The 20935-nt window shown below is 38.8% G+C and overlaps 1 protein-coding gene across 1 annotated transcript in view; it reads left to right on the top strand.

Moving 5' to 3' along the window:
* Positions 1 to 20935, top strand: part of oprl1 (opiate receptor-like 1) — a 142278-nt gene that overhangs the window by 73475 nt on the left and 47868 nt on the right. Inside the window, exon 3 of the mRNA XM_047378360.1 lies at positions 20671 to 20758. Coding sequence (XP_047234316.1) covers positions 20671 to 20758 — 88 coding nt within the window. The remainder of the gene's footprint in view (positions 1 to 20670; positions 20759 to 20935) is intronic.

Below are 20935 nucleotides of genomic sequence, written 5' to 3'. Positions count from 1 at the left end.
TGTTTGTTCCCTAAAGAAAGCTATCACACTGAGTCATATTTGGTCACATATTAAGAAAAGGTTTTTCAGCATGTCATAAACACACATAATATGTTAGTCTATTTTTAAACAACAGCTATTTTGTGTGATTTAGAAATGCAGTTATAGTTTATATAAAAATGAAAGGTTGTATTTTACTTTGTTTTTTTTGTTTTTTTTTTGTTCCACAGAACACAGTTTCCTGTTTTCTTCTCGTACATTTTCATAAAAATCCGTCATAAAAACCCTGTTTAAATCATCCTTTCAGAACACTGGCAATACAAAGACCCAAGACAGAGCGGTTTTAGGACACTGGACAGAAATCTTTGATTTAAAGACTGGCCTTGAGACACTCTATTAAATAAATCTTTTATAAAAAGCCCATTTTGACAAGCAAAAACGTCTTTGTGCTTTTAAACACCCACAAATCGATATTTATATGTGTTACCTAAAGAGCAAATCACTTGAGAACCTTAAGGCAATCATAGCTGCATTGTTTTCAGATCCAAAGGCTATCTTCTTCTCTTTGAGGAGAGCCTTTATTTCAGGGTTGATCCAGGGCTTAGTATTGGAGAAACATCATACCTTCATGAGGGGCACAGTATTGTCCACACAGAAGCCAATGTAGTCCATGATGCTGTCTGTGATGCTGTCATCATCTAGTCCATGATAAGCATAGAGCTTTTCCCACATAGTGGACCTGAAACAGTCCCTCAGAGCTTCTTCGGTCTCCTCAGACCATCTTTTCACTGTGCGTGTTATAGGTGGTTCTGTATGTAAAATGGGTTTATACACAGGCTGGAGATGAACCAGGTTGTGATCTAAGTATGGTATTATTGTTGTGATATCATGCAGTGGCATAATGAAGGGAAGGAAAAAGTAAAGTTGGATTTCAGGCTGAAATTAATCATGTTTCAGTTAATAGTTTAAGTAGAACAGTCACAGGCAACTCTAAACCAATTAATTTTTTTAACTTGATTTGAAAGAACTTAGGGTTTCAACATTTTATTTTTTTGGGTGGTAAAATAACTTTCTTTAAATATATGTTAAATTCAAAGTTGGGAGTGGTGCACCCTGCTTAACCCACAGTGCAAAAGACCTGATTTTAAAGTTTGAGATTTGCATTATTTTTCAGTTATTTATATAAATAACAGCATTATCTTGAGTTTTAAATGTATTATTTTGACATTAATGGACCTTTTTAATGCAGTTCTGTCATGATTTGAAGGTGTTTGAGTTTTAGTTCATTCCTTAGGTTTAGTTCCTTAATTCTTGTATTCTGTATATGATGCATATTAGTTAATGTTTTATTACATCTGTAAGATTTCCTTTTGGTTAGATTGTTTCCTTGCATCTCTGTTCAGCTCATTCATGTTCCTCTTACCACTCCTTACCACAGCTTCATCCGGTCCACCTGCCTATTAGTGTTTTCACCTCTGCTGATCTGTTCTACCCCTTGCAGATACATACTATTCTCATGCCAAGCCTGTTCATGCCTGATGGCCATGCCAAGCCTGGTTGGCATGCCAAGCCTGGTTGCCATGCCAAGCCTGGTTGCCATGCCAAGCCTGGTTGCCATGCCAAGCCTGGTTGCCATGCCAAGCCTGGTTGCCATGCCAAGCCTGGTTGCCATGCCAAGCCTGGTTGCCATGCCAAGCCTGCTTATGTTAGCTTCTGTTATCATCTGCCTGCTGTGAGTTTCCTTTTTATTAAACTTTCTACTCACCGTGCTGCTTCCTGCCTGTCTGCATTCTGAGGTTCAGTCCGAGAGCCTTTCTTGACAAGTTGATGTTACAGTAGGGTTAAAATTATTAGTGTTTAAAGGTTTTTTTTATTCCCATATTCAATTCGCTGTATACAAAAGACCATGCTTAAACTGAATGTAACATTGTAATCCATCCATGTAAAAATCCTGGCTCTACTGTTTTATGTAAGCATAGTATTGAAAATATTATTTGTGCTCACTTCACACCCAGTCCCCTCCCAGATAGGCAGCTTTAATCCTGTAGATTGCTTTCAGAGACATTTGAAGACCTTTATTAAAGGGACGAGGACTTTGCCCAGGGAGAGCTGAAATAAAGCACTATAGCTATAGCTTTTCAATAGCTGGGCACCATAAGTCAGTTTAGGGGATTGCCATCAAAACAGGCTTACATTCAAGAGCTGTTTCCTGCAGAGATATGCAGTAATATAAAAGGACTTACAGTGTACCATTACACAGATGAAAAGGATTTTATGAGATTTTGTGATTAAACTATAGAATCCGGTGGATGATAGACAAAGCAGACAGAATAGGATTTTTTTTACTTTTGTTTATCCAAAGGATTTGTCAGAACTGAAAACTACCTGTGGAGAGTATTGTCTTTCCAAGACACCTTTGTTATACAGGTCCTTCTCAAAAAATTAGCATATTGTGATAAAGTTCATTATTTTCTATAATGTAATGATTAAAATTTCACATTCATATATTTTAGATTCATTGCACACTAACTGAAATATTTCAGGTCTTTTATTGTCTTAATACGGATGATTTTGGCATACAGCTCATGAAAACCCAAAATTCCTATCTCACAAAATTAGCATATTTAATCCGACCAATAAAAGAAAAGTGTTTTTAATACAAAAAACGTCAACCTTCAAATAATCATGTACAGTTATGCACTCAATACTTGGTTGGGAATCCTTTTGCAGAAATGACTGCTTCAATGCGGCGTGGCATGGAGGAGATCAGCCTGTGGCACTGCTGAGGTCTTATGGAGGCCCAGGATGCTTCGATAGCGGCCTTTAGCTCATCCAGAGTGTTGGGTCTTGAGTCTCTCAACGTTCTCTTCACAATATCTCACAGATTCTCTATGGGGTTCAGGTCAGGAGAGTTGGCAGGCTAATTGAGCACAATGATACCATGGTCAGTAAACCATTTACCAGTGGTTTTGGCACTGTGAGCAGGTGCCAGGTCGTGCTGAAAAATGAAATCTTCATCTCCATAAAGCTTTTCAGCAGATGGAAGCATGAAGTGCTCCAACATCTCCTGATAGCTAGCTGCATTGACCCTGCCCTTGATAAAACACAGTGGACCAACACCAGCAGCTGACACGGCACCCCAGACCATCACTGACTCTGGGTACTTGACACTGGACTTCTGGCATTTTGGCATTTCCTTCTCCCCAGTCTTCCTCCAGACTCTGGCACCTTGATTTCCGAATGACATGCAGAATTTGCTTTCATCCGAAAAAAGTACTTTGGACCACTGAGCAACAGTCCAGTGCTGCTTCTCTGTAGCCCAGGTCTGGGGAATGCGGCACCTGTAGCCCATTTCCTGCACACGCCTGTACACGGTGGCTCTGGATGTTTCTACTCCAGACTCAGTCCACTGCTTCTGCAGGTCCCCCAAGGTCTGGAATCGGCCCTTCTCCACAATCTTCCTCAGGGTCCGGTCACCTCTTCTCGTTGTGCAGCGTTTTCTGCCACACTTTTTCCTTCCCACAGACTTCCCACTGAGGTGCCTTGATACAGCACTCTGGGAACAGCCTATTCGTTCAGAAATTTCTTTCTGTGTCTTACCCTCTTGCTTGAGGGTGTCAATAGTGGCCTTCTGGACAGCAGTCAGGTCGGCAGTCTTACCCATGATTGGGGTTTTGAGTGATGAACCAGGCTGGGAGTTTTAAAGGCCTCAGGAATCTTTTGCAGGTGTTTAGAGTTAACTCGTTGATTCAGATGATTAGGTTCATAGCTCGTTTAGAGACCCTTTTAATGATATGCTAATTTTGTGAGATAGGAATTTTGGGTTTTCATGAGCTGTATGCCAAAATCATCCGTATTAAGACAATAAAAGACTTGAAATATTTCAGTTAGTGTGCAATGAATCTAAAATATATGAATATTAAATTTTCATCATTACATTATAGAAAATAATGAACTTTATCACAATATGCTAATTTTTTTAGAAGGACCTGTATGCTTGAAGTAAAACTGTTTAAAATTCAGGTGAGTTTAAATGTCCAGAATACAATTTCTTAACAAGGTTCAGCAGTGTAAAAAAGTCCCTTTTCAGAAATGTGAGTCAGTCAGTATACATTTTTTCCAAGTTCATATCAGCTTTTCCCAGCATTTTAAACTTGCCTGCTCCTAATCTTGGTATAATGCTTATTTTCATCTGTGTAACTGAGAGAAGAGTGCTTGTAATTTGAATGCATATAATAATTTTAGCTATTATCTGTTTAGGGTCAGCTTTATTTCACAGTCTTCTTATTCTCTGAGTTATACCTGATGGCCTCACAACAGTAGTAATTATGGTTTATCTCATGTTGTGAACAAGCTTGCAGCAAGAAGCAGCTGTGGCTTCAATGTAGCTTACCACTGTCCTTGGACTTGATAAAAGTGCTATACAAGTGCAAGCCATTTACCATTTTACCATTTAAAGTGATGTTTAGGTTTTACTTTAAAATGAAAGTAATTAAAAAAAATAATTTAAAAAAGTAATTAAGGCAATTAAAGTAATTAAAGCTCTGGTTATTACTGCTGATCTATTTTACCATTGTACAGCACAATGTTCGATGGGTTAGGAAATATTTTTCTACCCTGAAAGGTACAGAAATGTATACATTTTTACCTCTTAAACAAATAACTTAAGCAAGAAACTGTAAATTTAGCCCACTGAATACCCAGCACAAACATGTGTCCAGGGCTTATGTGGGTGCTAAATGGACAGTTCTAAATGCAAGTGTAAAGAATGAGTTGAGAGAACACTTGTTCAGACACATTTAGAGCTACTCTCTGAGAAATTCAACCTCATTTAACCTCATGTAAAGGCTCCTTCACACAGGACTAAGAATGGACCAGAACACTGCAAATTATCTAAATAAGGAAGGTCTCTGCGATGGGGGTTGGAGAGGTCCACCCAACTGAATGGTTGATTTTCAGCTGGGAAAAAATGCACACACCTCCAAATTGGGCAAACGAACTGGTTGCAGGAAGGGAACTTCTGAGTTTTTTCAGACTGCAGTTAAAATAAATATATTTGTCATCCTGTCAAGAAGAAGCTCTATCACAGTATTTAGTAATGAGGCAAAAAATATAAGAAGGACATGGAAAAAAGTGAAAGCAGTAGACTATTAGCTTTATTATATAAGTATACAATTGTTGCATGGTACACTGATCAATGAAAAATAAATTTATTTTGTATTTTGTGTGCATGATTCTTTTCTTTAACACATGCACACAGAGTGTGGCACTATAAGTATTGAACAGCACACTCTGCAGTAAGCAGGACTCTAAAGAAATCTCCCCTGCGCACTGTTATGCCAATATTAAACTGATGACTAATATTTGCACCTAAACAAAAATGGTGGAGGTGCAAAAATGTTTTCTATATGTAGAAAGGTAACATAAATTGTGAGAAAACATGGAGCAGGAGAGACATCTGTGGTCTTAGTATCATAGTAAGATACCTATGAAAGATCCAAGGAAAAACCTATTTGCCGGATGGCTATTTAGAGTGCGATAGTATTGGATTTCCATGACAGAGGGGTTCCCCAATATGCTGCCTCAGTCCAGTGATGTTCGAACTGTCATTAAGGTCTTTGAGACCATGGGACGGTCTTAATCTGCTGTGAACAGGGGTTTAGCAGTGTGAACACAAATCTGTCCTAAGCCACCTTGAAGGAGCATCAACTGACCTGACTGACTCCACAGAAGTATGAAGTATTAATATGCTGTTCATCTCTGCCTTTTTTTCACCACTGCACAAATATTTCAATCCAGTAGAGACTCACAATAAGAAACACAAAATGCGATTAGAGAAGTTACACGATGGATATTTATTTGTTTGGCGCTCAGACCCCAGAGGAAGACATGAATGCTGATAATGCATGAACTGATGAACGTCTTAGGATTAGAATTAGAATTGTCTTCCCCCCGGATCTGGTACTGGTGATGGAAAGGATGCCTGATGGTAATGGAACTGAGAATCCGATGGATGCGATGGGGTGGAGGAGGGTCGAAGCTCGTCTGACAGCTGAGAGATCCATGGATGGGAGTCTTTAAATGTGGAGCCTTGAAGGATCATTGGCTGAGGATTATTGCAGACTTGAAGCTGATTGGTTGGCGCGGAAACACACGGAGAAGCCATTGGGTGAAGCTGGAGGAGGGGTGAGTCTCCCAGATTGAATTTTCGTCTTCGACTCCATAAATCAAAAAGGGAAAATAAAACATATGTATTACAAAGACTGATTTCTTTATCGCATTCAGATACCAAATATATCGGAAATAATAATGCTGTAGTGATTTGTTTTTTATTTTACTGCAAAAATGTTTGCTGCTGAGTTTTGTGTAAACATGCTGAAAGGTGGTGTGAGTGGAGAATAGAAATATCGTTTATCGTCTGTCCCTGGGGGAACTTAACAAACCAAGCAGTTTCTGTCACAAACTCCCAGCTTTCTGTGTCAGTTTTAATTTTATGTCTGAGATGGGTCACACTGACTCAGTAGATGCTGCAGGAATATTTGCATCCAGTTACCCTCAGAACAGACATTAAGAGAAGGCCAAAAAGGTGAACTGACCTGAAATCACATTAGCAGGAAATAGCAGTGCTGTAGTAGTTCTGTGCTCGAAGCCCCATCTGGCTAATGGCCATGTTATCCAATTGTTGTTTACAATCAACGCATTCAGGCCTAATATTCAGGTAATAAACTACTAAGGACAAGAATCATTTCCAGCCAGTCCTTTCTACATTTGCAGTCATAAGGGAAAGAAATGTTTGCTGTTAACTGCCACCACTGAACGGGCCACTCCACCTTGCAAAAAACATGCATCAATCTGTGATATAAATCCTTGTTGTATTCTGAATTAAGGCTAATGTAATAATCATTGCTCTCTTGATCGCAGAAAGTGATTATGCTGTTGTGTGTAGCACTGGCCCTGTGTTCACCTCGCAATGCTTCCCCATTTTGGACCTTAGGCATGTATTTTGCAGTTGTCATATCGGTTTCATATTTTTTTCTTTTCTTTGTCAAAACCGGTGTACTAACTGTTCAACATATGTAAAAATGATTTTAATTTGCTGAAAAACACACAAGACATTGAAAAGAGATGCAAAGTAATCACAGCAGGCTTTTAATAAGTGGTAGGCACAGGGTCAAGTTGGCAAGTAGGTGGGAAATGAGGGATGCCAGGATGGGTGCTCTATAAAAACAAAGGTACTGCTGTCAAACCCTCAATGTGAAGTTTTTCATTCATGACACATGGTTTTTTAATTGTGCTAGCTCAAATGGGTTTGTGTACTTATATCAAAGCAATTTAAAAATGATCTTTTTTGCTTATTAATTCTAAAATGTAACAAAAAATTATTAGAAAGGCTCGTTGAAATTCAACTCATGATTTGCTGTTTCTACAACAAGTTTGTCCAGGTCACTGACAATCTTTGTGTTATTACAAATACATCAGTAGGACTGCTGATGTTTATCTGACAGGGTAATGTAGGCTAGTCAGTCGGGATGGTGTTTACTGCCACATGTGAACAGATTTGCTTAAAGCTGTGCACTTGTGGCTGATAAGAGAGGGTAGAAGTTAATATCAGGTCTGCGTGAGGCTTTAGTATGTTTTAGTATGTTATCAGTATAACTCAGTGCTCAGGATATACAGTTTCAAATTGTTCTTTACTTTGCGATAAGTGGTAATCAGAATATGGGGCACACTCCTGGAGCTGTGCTAAATGAACCTCATTTCAACTCAATTTAATGTAAGTTCATGTCACTATAGATTATCTGGCACTCCATAAATTCTCCCCACTTTCTACAGAAATCACATGCCACCTCGTTATCTGTTTGTGATAAGGTGAGAGAGGTTCTTTTCTCAATGACAGCAAGAATAAGATGACACTGACAGTAAGAAATCAAAGTAGAGGAAAATCCACCTTCTTTCCTAAATCTGTCTAAATGGTAACAATGTTGCACAGTCCAATTATCAGTAGTAAGGATGAAGATTTTCAAAGTACAGTGTATAAAAACTGGTTATTTTCCAGGGCTGCGTGCTTCCGTTTGGTACTATTTTATTAACAGGATTCTATAACCTGTATTCTACCCTTCTCAAAAAGGCACAAACAAACTTAATCTATCCCTCTTATTGCTTATTACATATTTGTCCTCTGCACAGACACCTCACCTTGGTGACATTACTAATGCTTCGTTGGAGGGTATATATATATTATTTTGGATATGCTTAAGCTTCCGGAAATACTAAATGGTACCAGACGTACCTACATTTGAGATCTTTTTGTGTTTTTTCTGATCTGCTTTAAATTCTTGCAGCAGATCGCTGGCTAGAGCTGGGATGGATTTAACAAGACTCTTTCTTGATGAGATCAAAGCTTGAATAATATGTACCAGATTTTGCTGGTAATGTTTCCTCACACGTGGGAGAGACACTTATAGGCTGCGATGCCCTGGTTAACCTGCTGAAATATTCCTGAGCTGCTGAGGCCTCATAATTAAAGTGAAAGTCTTACTTCACTCATCTTCCTAAACACCACTGGGGAGAAGAATCTTCGAAGCACAGTTGAACCATTTGTTTATTGTACTGGGGTGTATTAAAATAAACTGAGTAAGACCTTTGACAAAAAAAAAAAAAAATACTTAAAAAAAGTTACTTTTAACTTTGTAATGTTATGTTATAACCTGTATATCCATGGGGAAGAGTGTTCACATAAAGTTGCACAACACACATTGGCAACCTCCACAGGAATGGTATGCCACAAAAGGTCTCTCACAGAGTGCAGTAGCCAGGACTATTATTAATGGACAGGTGACTGAAAGGAAAAAATGTGTTAGAAAAATGAGCCCAATGTGTGGACTGCCACTGTAGTCAAAGCTTCAGGAAACCCCACATACAGACATATTCTGGACATGGGTTACAACTGTTGCGTTCATTGTTTTAAGCTACTTCTGAACCAGAGACATTTTCAGATGCATCTTTCAGGGGGGGGGGTGGGGCAGAGTAAAATCACTATTGCTCAGTGGTTAAAAGCTGAACCAAAGTGATTTGGAAATCAAGGTCTAAGAGTCCGCATGAACTGGGGAGAGAAAGAAAATCCAAGCTGTCTGAGTGAGGTCTTGTTTCCACAGTCGATGCTAATTTTGGAAGCCACATCATCTGCTGATGTTGGTTCACTGTGTTTAATGAGGTTTAAAGTCAGTTCAGCTAGAAGTAAAATTTAGAGCACCTCATTGTACCTCAGACTGCAGGTTTACTGGTGGTTCCTAGAGTCTCTAAAAGTAGAATGGGAGGCAGATCCTTTAGTTATCAGGCTCCTCTCCTGTGGAACCAGCTCCCAGTTTTAGTCCGTGAGGCAGACACCCTGTCTACTTTTAAGGCTAGGCTTAAAACTTTCCTATTTGATAAAGCTTATAGTTAGAGTGGCTTAGTTTATCAGAGAGGGAGCCTTCCACCCTCCCTGCAAAGCAGCGTAAATGAAGCTGAAGGAAAAGGGGACATGTTTTCCTTTCTAAAGAAAAAAATTAAAAATAAACATCTGAAATTGGGGAATTTTTTTGTATTTAGCCCCCGTGAGTTGCTAATTTGTTAGCTTTTTCATTTCTGCTTTCACTTTGTTTAATAAATAATGACAGCAAAATGTGTCTTTTTGTACACTTGACTGGATTTAGATAACTTTTGAACATGGTGCAGATCAGATGATTGTTGTTGAAAACCCTGTGCTTTAAGGAATTAATTAAGCTTAATGATGTGCTGCCTGCCTTCCTCCCTTCCTGTTGGATGGAGTAAGGGGGAGTCAGGTGTAGCCTAAACTGGTTCAGTTATGGTTGAGGTGCAAACACACCCTCCATTTCTGCTACCTGTGTGACCCCTTATCTTTTCCAATGGTTATAATCAGTCTGACAGAGAGAGGTATCCCGATCCTTGTGGTTTTTAGTATAACAATGAACATCAGTGGGACCCTTTGTGAGGTTCCTTGAGACGACGTTGTTGTAAATAAACGCCGTTTAACTACATAATCTGAACTGAAACTATCTGTGTAGTTATGCTGCTATAGGCTTAGGCTGCTGGAGGACATAACGACCACTTTCACCCTCTTCGCTACATTCTCACACTACTCTCCAATTTTGCATTATTTGCTGTAATTTCAGCTTTTGGCCTTGTTCTCTCTATTCTCTTCCTAGAAGCTACACCTGGCCTGGCTCTGTGTCTACCTGTGACACCTTTCTGGAGAGGGGAATCGTCCGTGCTTCTGCTGGCAACAACTTAATGCTCACCCTTTACCGATGATCCACATAGCCCTGTCTTTCAGTGTTTAACCCTTTCTCTCTCCTAGACATGGAAATTGACTGAGCTTAACTGTAACAAACTGTATGTGATCTCTTTCAGACTCTAACCTTGAAAACTGGCTCAGAGTTCATCTGTTCTTTCTTTCTAGATGAAACAACCAAAGGGGCTACATCCATTAACATTTACTTTTCCTTCCCATAGAAAGTACTTCTGGATCAGTGCTTCTGTGTTCTTTTTGTGTCTCTGCTCTGTTCTCTCAAACCCCCAGTCGGTCGTGGCAGATGGCCGCTCACACTGAGCCAGGTTCTGGTTCTGCTGGAGGTTTCTTCCTGTTAAAAGGGAGTTTTTCCTCTCCACTGTCGCTACATGCATGCTCAGTATGAGGGATTGCTGCAAAGTCAACGCCAGTGACTGTCCACTGTCTCTACATGCTCATACAGGAGGAGGGAATGCTGCAAATCACTGACTGGATGCAATCTGCTGGGTTTCCTTAGATAGAAAACTTTTTTATCCAATTTGAATAAAAGGCTTACTCCGACTGCACTGTTCAATTGTTAGGGTTAATTGGAATGTATGAACCTGACTGTTGTGAAGTGCCTTGACACAACATGTGTTGTGAATTGGCGCTATAAAAATAACACTGAATTGAATTGAATTGTCACTTTGGTGATAAGCTTTATGGAAATGCTGGTTTCATTTCCCAGCAGGACTTGGCTCCTTCACACATTTCCATGAGTACAGATACCTGCTATATAGTCACTAACATATCACTGCACTTCATTGGCCAGTAAACAGGCCTGAGCTGAACCCCACAGAGCTTCAATTCAATTCAGTTTATTGACTTTTGCAGTTTCCTTAAGCTTCCTACCTTAGCAAAGCCACAAACTATTTGCGCCCATATCACAAAACACTGGTGCGCAGAATAAAAGGTGCCCAACCAAGTACTGAATGCAAATCCTGTTCGAGAGACTCACTTCTGAGTTTTCATTTGCTAAAGTCCATGATCATCTAAATAGCAGAAAACCTAAAATATAACAATGTGTGCATTCAATCTATATAATATATACCCTTCACTCTTTAATTAGAATTAGTGAAATAAAGTCACTTTTTTGATAATGTTATGTCATTGTGATCAGAGCTGCACAAAATCAGGAAAATATTTAATTGCATTACTGGGGCTGAATACTGCAATGATTATACTGATAACAATTACCCCTAGTTTTCAATACTCTTTTTATTGTTTTCCATTATTACAATTTCCCCAACATTTTATGTTAGCTGTAGCATCTCTCTAAACTGTCACTAAAAATATACATATGGTCTGCATCAAGGGAATTTAGAGTCGATCCAAACTCTATAGGGTCAAAATAAATTAGGGGGATACAGACTGTGGCACTTGTTTGGAAAGCATTCACTTTCTCTATAATAATGATAATAATAATGACATTGATTTCAAACCATCTGTGCACTATTTAAAACGGCAGTTAGAACGCCATAGAATCTGAAAACACGAACAACAAGCTAGTGTGCTAATTCCAGCAATAAAAAATACTAACAGCTAAGAGTGGTCTTGCTTATTTAATCCATTTATATATATATATATTTGACAACCTGACTAAAATAAACGTCATTGCATTAATCATATCTCTTTGTTCCTGGGCTGCATCATAAAGTGGTAGTACTAAGCAAAGACAATAATCTTCCAACTGCAGCTGAATCATTAGCTGAAAATGCTATTTACTCTCAATGAAGAAAAGTGGCGTTAACTGTTGAATTACTGGGACAAAGCACACATTTCATTAAAACAAATTTTGCAATTTGCTTTTATTGCCAACTCTGTTTTCAAAGGATTGGGTATTATACATACACACACACATACATACACACACACACAAACACACACTCAAATTTGTGCTGGCTTGTGACAGCTCATTTAAGTTGATACAGTGAAGACCTACAGCATGTGAATAATTCAAAACCCTATTAATATTCGAATCTGAACGGCTCTTAGGATTACACATTCATCAGATAGACCCGTTTCATCTTGCTTACTCCCTTCCTCTGTTAATGGAGAGAAGAAGCAATGTGAGAATGAGGGGGAGCACGAGAAGCCTGGCAGCGATACATTTGGAAAGAGAAAAAGATGGAAGTGTGATCAGGGGTGGTAAAAACATCCAGTGAGGTGTGGAAGGCATTGGTGCAGAAAAGTTAAAAGCATCATCTGCCTCGAGAATCTAGAATAGATTGCACAGAAATGTGTACTGTAACTCAGTTTCAAAGCATCATTGAGCAGTATGAGTATTTTGAGCATCAATAAAAAAGATTTCTATACCTAAGACTGAAAATTTAGTTTAAGTATGCCCATTTATTCATAATATTGCTCATCTGAATCATACCCGAAATGTATATCTATTATATGTGCTATATTCAGATCAACAATCTCCACTGTATTTGGAATTGGCTTGACAACTAAAACATATTTTTTATATAGTTGTAAATAAATTCAGGCAGCAATGAGCAAAAAGAAAAAGGGAAAGAAGTAAGAAATAAAATGTGACTGCAGAATAAGGAGACAGACAAATAGAGTACTGTGTTCTTGAACAGGACAAGAGGACTGCAAAATTATTCAATTTTCATCAGTCAAGTTGGAAAATTGTAGGATTGTTTTTCCTCTCTGAGGTGACAGGTTTACTCAGTAGAATCCATAAAAAGGAACATGTTTGGCTCCCATAGTCTTTTTCTTTATTGCTAGGGAGCAACCGAAGTTGTTCATGAAGCAAGAATGGGAAAGGAGTCCACCTACAAAGCTTCAACAACTAGTCCTCAGTTCCCAAATGCTTATTGAGTGTTGTTTAAAGGAAAGGTGATGTAACACAGAGGTAAACATGCCTTTGTCCCAGCTTTGTTGGAATGTGTAGCAGGCATCAAATGAGTGAAAGTTTGAAAAAAAAAAAAAAAAAAGTATAAAGGTTTTTCAGTTACAATTAAATAATACATTAAATAGAACATTAGATATCTTGTCTTTGAAGTGGATCTCATTCATATAGGCTGAACAGGATTTGCAAATCTTTCTGTTGTTATTTACATTTTAAACGACATCTCAACTTGTTTTTTTTGTCCGCATTTTCCTATACTGTAAGTCTCTATGGTTGTACTGCACACTCAGTTGTGTTGATTCATGTTCATTTATTTGATTGTTTATTGTAATTAAATAGACTGAATTAATTATCAGAATAATGTATTTACAATTCTGATTCCACAATCAAGAAATATTATCACAATGAAATTCATTATTAAATAAAATATAAAGTTTGCACCTCTAATTCATGTGTCAGAATCTGCCATTTTGTTTTTTGTTTTTGTTTACTTTGCCATTAAAGGTTTTCCCTGTTCTTTTGATTAGTAGTTTAATTTTGTTTAGTTAATATTTGCTTAGATTCTTGTGCTTGTTTACATGTCCTTAGATTTAGTTCTTTCTAGAGTTACTACTTATGTTAGCTTATGTTTAGGTTTATTTTTCCTGTCCCTCCCAGTTAGTTAAGTGTTTGTTTCCCCTAGAGTTGTCTCTAGTTTAGTTGCCACTCCTGTCTCTGTGTTTCCTAAGCTCCCGTTGCCATAGTAACGTATTCCCTCAGTTCCCTGCAGCCTGGTCCACACCTGTTACATGTTTCCTCTGATTACCTGCCTCCCTGTCTCATTGGTCCACACTCCACTTCCCTCAGTTTATAAGCTCTCTAGTTTTCATCGTTCCCTGCTAGTTCCTCACGTCAACTACCCTTGTTGTCTTCCGGGGTTCCTCCCATGGGTTCGTTTTCCGTTTGACTCCTGAACTTGCGTTTTGGACTTCCTGCCTGATCTCTGTACTCTGCCTAACTGCCTGTAAGTCAGTGTTCCATCATATTAAAACTTCATCTACTCACCATGCGTCCTCCTCGTCATGTTCTGTGTCCAGGTCCTGCTTCCAAACCCGCAACCCTGACAGCATGTCTGAAAGGATATGGTGATTGGTCATTTTTTGATGACCTCATGTTCAGCATAGCATTGAGCTGCTTGGTGGGAAGACACCCTTTCCCCCTGACAAGACCTAGTCCAAACCAAGACCTGAATGACAGTTTGGGTACTTCTTTAAGAATGCTGTAAAGCAACATGACACATTTATTAAGTAACTTGGCTGTATTTAGGTTGCAATTTTTAGAGTTGCACTTAACAGAATGAATTTTGAATGAAAATCCACATTTACTTTCAGTTTACGGTTTTGTGTTCACAGTTTATAGTTAATCTTTTTTGATGATTTTTGATCACACTCCAGAAATACATCAGCAGTAAAAAATCTGCCATTTACGGTCACTAACTAAGGAGTTATTCTTAAACTGGGTTGTGTTTTGGTAGAAAGAGGAGACATTGCTGATTTTAAATGGTTTATATTAATTCAGCAAAATTGAAGGTTTGAAAATGTCCAATATGTATGTATCGTCAGAAAATTAGGAGTCTCTGTCACGGTTTACTTGATATCGGACCCCAGAATGCAGACGAGCAGGCAGTGTGATGGCAAGTGAAAAAAGGTTTAATTACAAAAACTCACACTCAGCAGGAGGTAGGAACAAAACAAACGGGCAGGCAAGACAGGCATGGCATGATCAAAAAAAAAAACACAAGACTTAGTTAGAGAGCAAGACATGAGCATGAGAGAGGTTTCCGCGACGACTAACAGAACAGGTGTGAATATATGGCGTGAAAACCAGGTGGAGTAAGGAGACAGATTAACTTGAAGCAGGTGAACCGAATAAACTTAATTAACAGAACAAAACGTGACTGGAGCAAAACAGAGACTCTAGAACACAAACTAGAAAAACATGAAGCAAAAGCATAACCAGATCCGAAAACCAAACTTGACAAAACATGAACAAGACGACAAAACAAAAGCATGACCAGGAAAATAAACAGAAACATGATTCAAAACTTGAACAGTGAAAAACATAAGGAAAAAACCCGAAACCAAAAACCAAACAACCCCAAATCATGACAGTCTCCTTGACCCTGAGAAACGTTGTTGCTGCTGCAATTGAGACCTTTATGGATGCTAATCACACAGAGGCAACTGAGTTATATTTGTCGATTTACTGTGTTGCTGAAGTGGTTTGGGCAATGGTAGTGTTAAGCTGTGGTTGAGTACTTCAATCATATGTTGAAGTTCTGTATCTTCTATAACAGCATGAGGCTGCTTTTAGATATGAATCAGTCTGGTGCTCTCGTTAAGTCTTTTGCCTTATCTGCCTTTCACTGAGAGGCTGCCTTAAAGCTGCTAGGAGAAGACGTTCTCTCCTAAATGACTTTCTCTTTGTGGGGGCTGTGGCTCAATGAAAAGACTAATTATCTTGTAATCAAAGAGTTGTGGGTGTTGCTCCAGCGTTCTATTCCTGCTACATGTCAATATGCCCTTGGACAAAGTACTTAATCCCAAAAACTACAATGCCATATGTGCTGTGCGGTCACCACAACAACCAGTTAATTACAAGGGGTACAGTAGATAATATTAATAATGTGAGTTGCGTACTGTACTTCCTTAATTTCAATAATTTAATCACTGCATTAAAGTGATTAAATAACTGTAGTTGTAGGTGTCTGAAATGCAATAAGTCAACATAAGCTGAGTTTTAAATTTACTTTGAGAATAGCCTAAGGCAGGCAGTGCCTGCTCTACCTACACTGACTGCATATTCATGCATGGTCCTGCTGAACAACCTGAACCATTTGTACATTTTTATTTGGTTTGATTTCATTTGTTTTCATATTTCGTTTTTTATATTCTTCACCAATATGTACTTAAACTTAAAGAAGATATGGGTTCATGTGCAGTCAGTATGCTCAGAAACACTGAATCATATTACCAAAACCTTAGGCAGAACAACTTAGTGATACATAAATATTATATTAAGAAGCAAGAGCTTACTTTCATACCATTGCTAAAACTGCATTGATATTAGCTTTGGTAATACAAGCCCTGCTGAAAAGGAGATCATCACAAGCAGGGCAAGTGTGGATGAACCAATGCAGCTGGAAAGAGGGTGGAGACAGAGTGCAAGGGGCTTAGAAAAGAAGAGCCTTAATGGTTCTTTAAATATTTCTTTTGGAAATTCCTCAACTGCAAGCAGGCATTAGATGCTGACAGGTCTAAGTGCAAAGGAGCAGCACACTGCTGCTGTTTGTACAGGTACAGTATAAACATGCACTGAGATGTTTAGTAGATTTTAAGATTTAAATAAAAAATATAGCTCACAATCAGGTTATTTGTGCAAACTGCACAACTCATTCAAACTGCCCACTGTATATACACAGCATTACAGATGTAGTTTTAAGGATGTCCCCCTTTGGATTTTACTTGGGATAAAATTAATAATTTATTATGTGGAAAAGATAAACATTCAATTCAAGAAAACATAATGCCAGAAAATGACATAACGCCCTTTTCACTTACTGCTATTCAAGTGTTTGTTTCCATAATTTCTATGTTTGACTCCCCTTACCATAAACATGTAACTCCTGTTTTTTGTATAGGATCAGTAGGCATATTGGCATATTTGCACAGTTTGTGCAGAAGGTCTATGTTCCTTCCTGACAAAACTGGCATTTTACACCAAGCCTGCCATGACTTGGATCATGACCGAAAGAACGAGATCCAGAATACAAGCGGCTTAAAAGAGCTTCCTCCATAGAGAGGAGATAGGGTGAGGAGCTCGGCCATTCGGGGGGAGCTCGCAGTAGAGCCGCTGCTCCTTCACATCGAGAGGAGTCCGTTGAGGTGGCTCAGCATCTATACCGGATGCCTCGTGGATGTCTTCCATAGGAGGTGTTCCAGGCACGTCCCACCGGGCGGAGGCCCAGGACACGGCCCAGGACACGCTGGAGGGACTATGTCTCTCGGCTGGCCTGGGAACACCTTGGGCTCCCCACGGAGGAGCTGGAAGAGGTGTCTGGGGAGAGGGACGTCTGGGTGTCTCTACTGAGTCTGCTGCCCCTGTGACCTGGTCCCGGATGATGCAGAAGATGACGTGTACGACAATGACGAAATACATCAAAGAATACAGAAAATATGGGCACACAAATGGAAGAGAGAAAATCTAAGAAACTGTTTCTGAACTGCAAATACAAATGCCAAAAGACAGAAGAAACTGTGATTAGACAGGGAAGTCAGGATAATCTGGACAAAGAACAGACATAGTCGTTTTGGTAGAGTAAACACCGTCCTTTATGTTTAAAAAATGGAGGGTTGCTGAACAGGCCTGAAAAATTCTCTATGAAGACACGGGGTATGTCTGCAAGTCCTCAACCTGCAGAAAGGAGGGAGAAATGTGCAGCTACAAAGAAAACAAGAAGGCGAGCTGAACACAGAAAGAGGAATAAAGCATAGGGAAAAGGCTCAAAATGGATTACAGGAAAAGAGTGGAGAAAATAAAGAATGAATAGGAGGTTACATGGATTAATAAAGATTAAATAAATATAAATTTCCTACTTCTTGAAGAAGTAGGAAGTGAGAAATTCAAATCCAGAAAAAATGGGTGGGGAAAAGAAAGAATGAGGAAATAGAGAAGTGACAAACATTTTATCTTGCAGAGATGAACTTAAGGCAGGCAAAGATAAGAAAATCAAAAGTAAGAAGAAATATCTGTCTTTGGGTAGACGTAGAAAACCAATAATAGATCCTGTAGAGAGCAGCGTAACACAGTGGAGAGAAATGAGAAGGATAATATGAGAAAAGACTGAAAGAAAGTGGGAAACGAGTTGGAAGAACAGCTGGAGGCGAACCCGAATACAAGCTAAAGAAGACTTTGGGAACAGAAGATTTGGCAGAGCCTGAAAGAGAGATGGGGTGCTTTTTACTCTGATGCATTTTGTGTGAAGTTTTATTTAGGGCAGATGTTGGATCTCACCAGATTTCTGCTCAAGGCAGTCGCTGCATAATAGATTTAATGTTTCACCATGTTAGTACCTTTGTGTTTGTGAGCTATCTTGGCAGGGTCTTGGAGGCACCATTATCAGTGAAAATGTTAAACCACAAAAGTAATTTTGAAGACATTGGCAGTTGTTATTATGGTCTGTCTGTGGCACATTTAACTACTGGGATATTTCATGACCGAAACATGCAGCCATATAACTTCTGTACTGTTGCATCTGCAACACTCACCCCTGGTAAAGATGTGTTCAGACACTTACAATAAATTAATCTTTTATTGCAGTAGGATTTGGTACACTCATTATTTTGTTACATTTTTTTATTTATTTAACAAAAATTTCATTAAACACATTAGACGAATTGAGCAGAAGTGCACTGGGACAAGACAGATTACTGGACTTCAGCGTTGGATAGTCAGACTCAGAAGCATTGATACTTCCTAATAGAACAGGTTTGAAAGGTATCGCTGGGTGCTGTGCCTTGGGGCAGGCGATGTGGGTTGTTTGATGGAAAATCATAGCAGCATATTTTTTGAAGAACGTCAGGCGCTACCAATGTACGTTGCTCTCCTCCTATTCTTTCAATATCTCATAAGGGTATGGCCTAAGACAGACTCATCTTTTGATAATATTCCTCTTTGCACTGTCATCCTAGATTGTCCAGGGTCCTGGGTCCTCCCTTAGGCTCTCCTCTCTTCAGCTCAGCCAAAAGGTTTTCTATAGGATATAAGCCTGTTGACTGAGATGGCCATGGAAAAAGTTAGATTTTGGGTCTGATGAATTTTTTTTTATGTTGATTTGGCCTTGTGTTTAGGATTGTTGTCCTGCTGAAAGATCCAGTGATGATTCATGTTCATTTTTTCTAGCAGAAGTTGCTAGATTTATTTATTAAAATCTTGGAATTGTTCAGAGAACTAGGGTGTATTCACACCTGCCACCTTTGGTCCGCTTTAAATGGACCAGAGTTCGTTTCCCCCGTCCGGACCTTTGTCCGGACCTTTTGTACAGGTGTGACTACACTCAAGCAAACCCTGGTCCGGACCAAACAACCGGACTGAGACCCACTTTTTGAGGTGGCCTCAGTCTATTTCCAAACAGACTCTGCTGCGGTTGCTATGGTCTGAATACAAACCGGCTCCAATCTGAACCAATTACAGAAAACATACATCTCTTTGGACTTAACAAGCCACCGTAGCCGGTAGCAAAGGTGTACGCTGTACTGAAATCATACCTGATAAGCTGTATGTTGCTTAGCAACGCTACTGGCATGTTGTGGGACCGGGCACATGCATTCGCAAAATTATTAATAGAACTTTGCATGTGTTGAATAGGCTGCTCTTCACCCTTACAATAATAAAGCTGTAATAAAGGCACAAATATGGATGTAATGTACAAAGAGTTTGTGGTTGAGCAAACAATAGAGCGCATTGGGCAATATAAATTAGGCCTTTGGAGTACAGGCAATTTTGCCACTGACGATTTTGTTCAAAACAATTATTTCTTAATGTGGGACCTTTTTTTTACAGTTGGATGTTCCTTATTTTTTTTCAGTGTAACTTATGCTACTTCAATAAAGGGCTCAACATATTTTATTTTCCTGTTGTAACCAAGTAACCTGAACAGGAATATTTTAAAGATACCATTTAAGCTTGTAGAGTAACAGAAAGATGTTTGACTTACAAATCTTCCAGTCCTTTGGTTACCTTCTCTTGGCAAAATATGTTGTTAAAATGCATGAAATATATAAATAATTTGTAATCTTTAATGATTCACGCGTTTTAAAGTACTCTTTACCTCTGCAATACATTTTGCATGAATAGTGGCAACATCTCGTCCCACTTTTCAGTTGTTTAATTAATGCCAAGGTTTTAGAAACTAACAACAGAACACACATTCGGAGCAAAGACAGCATCTTCATGATCTTTGTGCATGTATTAGATACATCTTCCAAGTTTCATGCAATATACTTTTCAGCCAAGACAAAAATATTCATGAGTTTTCCCTTTTCTAATCGGGCCCTGTAACAAACTCTTGCATCTATTCCAAAGTCAGAATTCAGTTTAATGCATCAAGGAGGCCCTATATGTAGATTGGCTTATCCTAAATATGCAGTAAGCACTAGAGTTTACCTGACTGTCATTGTAAATACTAAGTCTTAATATTTCAAACAGAAAGTTCAGTGAGGCTGCAAATTGTTTAACTTCAATTGGGAATTTGGAGATGACTTTAACAGTTCCTGGGGGTTTTTTGTACTAAAATCATTGACACCAACACATTGTGTGTTCTGGTGGTCCAATTGCACAAGTGCTATAGAAGGATTAAATTGTAAATTGACTGCTGAGGGCCAAGTAAATGTGACAGCGTGAACTTACCAGCCAGTCTCTTGGTTTTCAGGTGACTGACCTTGTGTGTGTCCACTTTCCTCAGATACACAAAGATGAAAACCGCCACTAACATCTACATCTTTAACCTTGCTCTGGCTGACTCTTTGTTCCTGGCTACTCTACCTTTCCAGGTAAGACTTTTTCAAACAATAAACAATTTCTCAACCTTGAAGCAAAGGTTTATTAGAAATGTTGTATATACAAAATAATTATTATTAAGCCTTTAGATTCCTAATTATACCATAGAAATTCAGAAATATTTAAATGTTTTCAACATTGATATTAACCATCCAGTTCACCCATAACAA

Source organism: Girardinichthys multiradiatus, chromosome 1 (genome assembly GCF_021462225.1).
Source record: "Girardinichthys multiradiatus isolate DD_20200921_A chromosome 1, DD_fGirMul_XY1, whole genome shotgun sequence".
In the NCBI taxonomy this organism is placed as follows: Eukaryota; Metazoa; Chordata; class Actinopteri; order Cyprinodontiformes; family Goodeidae; genus Girardinichthys; species Girardinichthys multiradiatus.
The sequence above is the reverse complement of the archived record's forward strand: the minus strand, read 5'-3'. Positions and strand labels throughout refer to the sequence as shown.